This window comes from Sinocyclocheilus grahami, unplaced genomic scaffold (genome assembly GCF_001515645.1).
Source record: "Sinocyclocheilus grahami isolate Dianchi unplaced genomic scaffold, SAMN03320097.WGS_v1.1 scaffold9770.1, whole genome shotgun sequence".
Classification (NCBI taxonomy): domain Eukaryota; kingdom Metazoa; phylum Chordata; class Actinopteri; order Cypriniformes; family Cyprinidae; genus Sinocyclocheilus; species Sinocyclocheilus grahami.
Genome location: NW_015512837.1, coordinates 1 through 7,250, shown reverse-complemented (window position 1 = coordinate 7,250; position 7,250 = coordinate 1). Strand labels below are relative to the sequence as shown.

At 40.5% G+C, this 7,250-nt stretch overlaps 1 protein-coding gene across 3 annotated transcripts; it reads left to right on the top strand.

The window, feature by feature from the left end:
- The first annotated feature begins 472 nt into the window (after positions 1-472).
- LOC107578331 (peripherin-2-like) lies at positions 473-7,065 on the top strand. Of its 3 annotated transcripts, none has more exons than XM_016264298.1 (3): positions 473-1,440; positions 5,217-5,463; positions 6,231-7,065. In XM_016264298.1, the coding sequence occupies exons 1-3, from the start codon at positions 860-862 to the stop codon at positions 6,429-6,431; spliced, it is 1,029 nt and encodes a 342-aa protein (XP_016119784.1). In that variant the 5' UTR covers positions 473-859; the 3' UTR covers positions 6,432-7,065. The 3 variants fall into 3 exon arrangements, with proteins under 3 accessions (XP_016119784.1, XP_016119786.1, XP_016119785.1); XM_016264300.1 differs by lacking the exon at positions 5,217-5,463 and adding an exon at positions 2,286-2,532; XM_016264299.1 differs by lacking the exons at positions 5,217-5,463; positions 6,231-7,065 and adding exons at positions 2,286-2,532; positions 3,278-4,094.
- Positions 7,066-7,250: the final 185 nt, after the last annotated feature.

The following is a 7,250-nucleotide window of genomic DNA, read 5'->3' as shown; positions in this document are numbered from 1 at the left end:
CTATATATTTGGTTAGCTTACATTTAGCAGAAGTATTATGCCCATTAAATGTACCCCCTGTGGTATTTCACAGGATTAAAAAAAATATATGCATATTTGATGATTTAATGTATGATTATTGTAGGTTTAAAAAGTTCTAAAATGCAGTGGCAGAAATCACATGTAGACATGTCTAAATGTGTTATTTGAGAAAAAAGCAGAGTAATATAATAGATGCAGACCTCCAATGGAACTAGCTGTACCCTGTGTTGATGTAACTTCCAATTCTTGTGAAATAAGACAACAATGGTTTGGTCTGAAGACTACCCCAGAGATACCCCAGAGCCAAGCAATACCAGCAAGTAAAAGAGCAAACTGATGCTAAAGTAACTAACCAATTACAGAGTAAGAGAACGGATTAGAGTCCTTGGCTCATCTGCAAATGGGATCAGCACTGATTAGTGGGGTTTAGAATGACGTAGAGGAACTTGATTCTACAATCACACAGCTCCTCAGCCGGCCACCCCCTTTTGCAGGGAAGGGAACCATCCGGAAAAGCCACGTAGCCCCCCAGCTGGTCCATTTGGGTGGATTTATGTGAAATTCCAGAGAAAGAGGCCTCTGGCTGCCAACAGCACGGACTTTCTTGAATTGTGGGTGGTCAGAATGGGTATGGAAAGGAGAATCCTTGCTACTGCACATTCCATGCTCGATGGCGGATTACTAAACTAAGCCTCTGGACTATAACGTTCCTGTTCAAGGTCTTCAAGAAATTCAACAAGGGAAAGACAACACGAATCGTACAATAAAAGGTAATCATATAAAAGGAGTATCCCTGTGAATATATTGTTGTGACTTATTAAACACCAAGAACAAAAACATGGCTTTGATGCCCATAAAATTTGACTTGGTCAAGCGGGTCAAGCTGGCCCAAGGACTGTGGCTCTTGTACTGGCTCTATGTCATGGCTGGGATCCTCATCTTCAGCATGGGGATCTTCTTCAAGATCGAGCTGCGTAAGAGAAGCGAGATAATGGATAACAATGAGAGCCATTTTGTGCCCAACCTGCTCATTCTGGTGGGACTCGTGGCCTGTGGTATCAACGCTTTTGGGGGCAAAGTGTGCCATGACTCCCTTGACACAATTAAGTTCACCAAGTGGAAACCTATGTTGAAGATCTACATGAGCGGATGTGTGGTTTTTTGCATTGCCCTTTTTGTCACGGCTCTGCTGTGTTTTCTGATGCAGATTACTCTGCATTTCGCCCTGGCTGACGGCCTGAAGAATGGAATGAAGTACTACAAAGATACAGACACGCCAGGACGATGCTTCATGAAGAGAACCCTAGATATGACCCAGGTTGAGTTCCGCTGCTGTGGCAACAACAACTACAGGGACTGGTTTGAGATCCAGTGGATTAGCAACCGCTACCTGGACTTCAGCAATGACGAGATTAAAGCGTGAGTACTGGGATCTAATTGGAAGAGATTCTGGATCATTTATATACATTTTCTTTTCCATCTGATGGCCTGTGACATATCTGAATTTCAGAAATGCATTATCATAGCAAAATGTGTAAAATATTAATTGTTACCATAGATGTAGTGAAATTCAAAAGGTATCAGTCATTGAACCTGCCTGATATTCACTGGATTTTGAGGAAGTTTAAGCTTGTTTAAGAAAGTAAGGCACATAAATGGATAGAGATCAGTTGATGCATATTTTACTCTGCTCATCAGGAAGTGTAGCCCAAAAGACACTTTATTATGTAATCATTTGATGATAACCAAGACATAAAATAGCACAAATGTTCTAATGAAACAATGTTTTCAAAGTCTCAAAGCAGATCCCCTGAAAACTGTTGTTGAATGCAAGTGGAATCCAATTTCAGAGTTTGTTTTGAGAGATTCATAAGTAGATACCTGGCTGGTGGGTTTTATAAAGAGGGAATGGGTTAAAGGGGGCACATGGGTCCATGGATTAGATAACCTGTCAGGATCCTATTCCCAAGTCCTTTAAAGCTTACCTTCCACACAAATCATAACATTGTGCAATCTATTACCTTCCATGGAGATGGCCTCAATGTTTACCTCCCATCTAATTTAAAAGAGGTGACCTTCTTATTATCAGAATGGAGTCCTCAGCTCTCAAAGTTGAGTCTCAAAGTTAATATGGATAAACAAATTTGTTGAGTCATGTTTCGAAGCCTGCCACTTCTGAAATCTTAATTGCCACAACCAAGAATATGTCCCAGTCAATATAATTAAAATATCTGTCTGACAGTTCAATCTTTGCAATTTCTTAGTCGTGTCCAGAGCAACGTGGAAGGCAAATACTTGATGGAAAGCGTTCCCTTCAGCTGTTGCAACCCTGGCTCTCCTCGCCCTTGTATCCAACATCACCTGACCAACAACTCCGCTCACTACAGCTACGACCACCACACTGAGGACCTAAACATCTGGACCAGGGGCTGCCGTGAGGCCCTGGTGTCCTACTATGGGGGCATGATGAACAGTATTGGTGCTTTTGTGCTGCTGTTCATTATTATGCAGGTGGGTGGGTGAGAGGGAATGGAATCCAAAGTTGAACACCGCTACCTCATGGCATTTGACTTTGTCACTAGATTACACTCTTGGTGGATAACGGGTGTGCTGCTAGATTATAAAGTGAGCCGCTAGATTATTAGGTCAGTTGGTGCGTAAAGAGTAATATAAATAGGTCTGAAAGCATCAGATTAATTATCTGCTTAATTGATTTGATTAACAATTTGTGTTGATGGCATGACAAGATATAGGTGACAAGCAAGTGAGAAGTTTACAAATAACAAGAACTTGGCATATTCACATTTTCCTTTAACAGAACTTGTCTACATTACTACTCCTACCTCCAAATACACTGAAACTATATATTCATGCATACACAGTTTAGTAGATGGGCACAGCAAACCTTCAATCTGTTATTGATTGCATAATGTGACAACACCTAATGTGCAAAAAACAAAAGGTAGTCCAAGAGGGTTATCCTTAGCTTGAACGGAAGGTGTAAGTCCTAAGATCTTGTTGCCAAACTGGATATTTCCTGGAACTCATGTGGGTCAAAACATCAGAAGCAACAACAATGATGCTGTATTGAGCATGTGTGGAATTTCTAGACATTCATTAACCTAAGAAAACCCTCTTGTGGGCCTATATATATATTCCAAAGACGTAATCACTTCCAAATAGAAACATATATTTGTGAAGCATGTTTAGTTCTACTGTGAAATGAATTTAAGTTCATCTGAATTGTTTGCCACAGGCTGTCGAAACTGTTGGTTTGCAGTACCTGAGCACCTCACTGGAAACCCTGGCAGACCCAGAGAATCCTGAGAGCGAAAGTGAGGGATGGCTGCTGGAAAAGAGTGTGAAGGAGACACTTTCTGACATCATGACGAAGATCATGTCGCTGTTTAAAGGCAACCAGGTACAGGAGGGAGATGCAGAAGCGGCTCCCACATAAAGCGGAGAGAGTCATGCCCCCTCCCACCCCATCATATCTGTGGCCACTCCCACCTTTGGGAGAAGGAATGCATGAAAGGTTGATTAAAATGTTCTCTCTTATATGCATACATATGGGATCAGTACACCTGCATTTTATTGAGATTCCAATTGATGTGAATGTACACACTACAATGTAAATACAAATAAAATGTAAGTTTATTTTTTAATATTTTAAGAATGAAATATATCTGTAAATGTTCTGATATTATCATCTAACCATATCTGATATTCCGACCAAATAAGCATCACTGTCCACGTCCGTCTGTAGCAGTATAAAGTTTGATCCTTATATTTCCAGTTCATTGGTTAAGCGGATGTTTAACCCGACAGCCTCACACATACAATAACACATTTCACCATAACGCCATCAGGCGCTATTAAATCACTTTTCAGGAAGGGGTCACACGGCAGCTTTTAACCGGCAGCTGAGGAAAATGTGTTTTTGTAAACGTTCAGTCACCTCCCAGACCTTAAAGGGATGGAAACAGTGGCACACCTTGCTTTTTTACATAACGCTGCCTTTAACAGGCCTTAGGTTGTCTGACGATTTTCAAAAGCATGTTGATGGTGATCTACTGGAGCTAATAACAAAACAGTAGCTGATTCAGAAGCGCCAGATTGTCATAGCAAAGTCAGAATTACCTCCTCTCCTAGGTTCATGAAACGGTCGTCCATAAAATGCATTGCTGTTCTGTTGTAAGTAATCTTAAAGATTCCTAAATGCATCTACTTTCGGAAGGCCAAATAAAGTGCTTTTGCTTTCGCCTAGAAACACACAGTGTCTCCCTGACGTGGCTGCTTCAACACTAATTGCGGTTACTGAAACCACGTCTTCTTTCTTTGCGTGCACATTTGGGCGGCATTATGCTAATATTTCCACATAGTGAGGTAGATATGTGGGGGCGTGTTAGAACGAGCCGTTTTAGGGGGGCGTGGCAGAGTCTTAACTTTGATAAAGAATATCTCTTTGGATTTGAGACTTTAGTCTTTGCAACTTCAGGGATCTTATCTATGCACATTCAGCTTGTAACACTCCAAAGAGAAAGGAAAACTTGAAATCGCATCATATGACCCCTTTAAAGCTTGTTTAAGAAAGTAAGGCACCTAAGCGGATAGAGATCAGCTGATGTATATTTTACTCTCAAGACAAAAAATAGCACAAAGGTTATAATGAAACAATATATTCAATGTCTCAAAACAGACTCCTTGAAAACTGTTACGTTGAATGGAAGAGGAATCGAATTTCAGAGTTTGTTTTGCAAGATTCCCAAGTAGATAATTGGCTTGTGGGTTTTATAAAGAGGGAATGGGTTTAAGGGGGCAAATGGGTCCATGGATTAGATAATGTGTCAGTATCCTATTCCAAAGTCCTTTAAAACTTACCTTCCACACAAATAATAATATTGTGCAATCTTTTACCTCCCATGGAGTGAGCCCCCAGTGTTTACCTCCCAATGGGCTAAATTGTCCCAAGGAGATGTTCATAAATCTAATTTAAAATAGGGTTTCTTTTTATTATCAGATTGGAGTCCTCAGCTTTGTCCAATAATCTCAAAGTTAATGTGGAGATACAAATTTGTTGAGATGTGTTTCTAAGCCTGCCTCTCTTTTAATCTTAAATACCACACCTAATAATACATCCCAGTCAATATAATTGAAATATCTGCCTGACAGTTCAATCTTTTGGAATTTCTTAGCCGTGTCCAGAGCAATGTGGAAGGCAAATACTTGATGGAAAGTGTTCCCTTCAGCTGCTGCAACCCTGGCTCCCCTCGCCCTTGTATCCAACATCACCTGACCAACAACTCCGCTCACTACAGCTACGACCACCACACTGAGGACCTAAACATCTGGACCAGAGGCTGCCGTGAGGCCCTGGTGTCCTACTATGGGGGCATGATGAACAGTATTGGTGCTTTTGTGCTGCTGTTCATTATTATGCAGGTGGGTGTGGGAGAGGAAATGGAATCCAAAGTTGAACACAGCTAACTCATGGCCTTTGACTTTGTCACTAGATTACACTCTTGGTGGGTAAAGAATGTGTTGCTAGATTATAAAGTGAGCCGCTAGATTATAAGGTCAGTTGGTGCGTAAAGAGTAATATAAATAGGTCTGAAAGAAACAGATTAATTATCTGCTTAACTGATTTGATTAACACTTTGTGTTGATGGCATGACAAGATATAGGGAACAAGCATTTAGCATGTGGGAAGTTGACAACATGAGTTTTGCATAAATAACATGCACTTGGTATATTTACAGTTTCATATTTTCCTCTTACAGAACTTGTCTACATTACTACTACCAAATACACTGAAACTATATTCATGCATAAATAGTTTAGTAGATGGGCACAGCAAACCTTCTATCTGAACTGTTACTGATTGCGTAATGTGACAAGACACCAAATGTGCAAAAAAATTAGTTCAAGAGGGTTAACCTGCTGTTAAGTTTGAACTGAAGGTGTAAGTCCTAAGATCTTGTTGCCAAACTGAATATTTCCTGGAAAAGTAGAACTCATGTGGGTCAAAACATCAGAAGCACACGCCAATGATGCTGTATTTGAGCATGTGTGGAAGTTTCTAGAGATTCATTACCCTAAGAAAACTTGTGGACATATATATTCCAAAGACGAAATCACTTCCAAATGGAAACACATACATTTGTGAAGCATGTTTAGTTCTACTGTGAACTGAATTTAATTTGTTGCAGGCTGTCGTGACTGTCGGTTTGCAGTACCTGACCACTTCACTGGAAACCCTGGTAGACCCAGAGAATCCTGAGAGCGAAAGTGAGGGATGGCTGCTGGAAAAGAGTGTGAGGGAGACACTTTCTGGCATCATGACAAAGCTCAAATCGCTGTTTAAAGGCAACCAGGTACAGGAGGGAGACGCAGAAGCAGCTCCCACATAAAGCTGAGAGAGTCATGCCCCATCCCACCCCATCATGTCTGTGGCCACTTCTACCTTTGGGAGAAGGAATGCATGAAAGTTTGTCTCTCTTAAAAATATAGGTGTATATGCATACATATAAAATCAATACACCTAGATTTTAATGAGATTCCAATCGATATGTGAATGTACACACTACAATGTAAATATGAATGAAATTTAATATTTTAAGAAATAAATATCTGTAAATGTCCTGATATTATCATTTAATCATATCAGATATTCAGACCAAATAAGCCTCACTGTCCACCGTCCACGTATGTAGTGGTATAAAGTTTGATCCTTATATTTCCAGTTTATTTATTAGTTGAGCGGATGTTTAACCCGACAGCCTCACACATACAATAACACATTTCAACATCAAACAATCAGGCGCTATTAAATCACTTTTCAGGAAGGGGTCACACGGCAGCTTTTAACCGGCAGCTGATGAAAATGTGTTTTTGTAAACATTCAGCCCAGACCTTAAAGGGATGGAAACAGTGGCACACCTTGCTTTTTACACAACGCTGCCTTTAACAGACCTTAGGTTGTCTGACGATTTTCAAAAGCATGTTGATGGTGATCTACTGGAGAGCAGAACTCAATGGGGAAACTATTCTGTTGACAACAGAATATTGTACTCATGTTCACCATTAATGTGTGTAGTTCTCTGGTTAAATATCTGCTTCACAAGTTGACGAGATGTGCAAACAGGCTTTCTGTCTGAACTTCAGTGCTCCGTTGAACTCACAGCTGTGGGACAGTTACAGAAGTTGTCAAGAGTACCGACTTGTAAAAG

Bases quoted from the DNA above. Each gene is read 5' to 3' on its own strand.
- LOC107578331 (XM_016264298.1), top strand. From the start codon at position 860: ATGGCTTTGATGCCCATAAAATTTGACTTGGTCAAGCGGGTCAAGCTG. The intron at 1,441-5,216 runs GTGAGTACTGGG...GGAATTTCTTAG, and splicing joins AGCAATGACGAGATTAAAGC to CCGTGTCCAGAGCAATGTGG. The intron at 5,464-6,230 runs GTGGGTGTGGGA...AATTTGTTGCAG, and splicing joins TGCTGTTCATTATTATGCAG to GCTGTCGTGACTGTCGGTTT.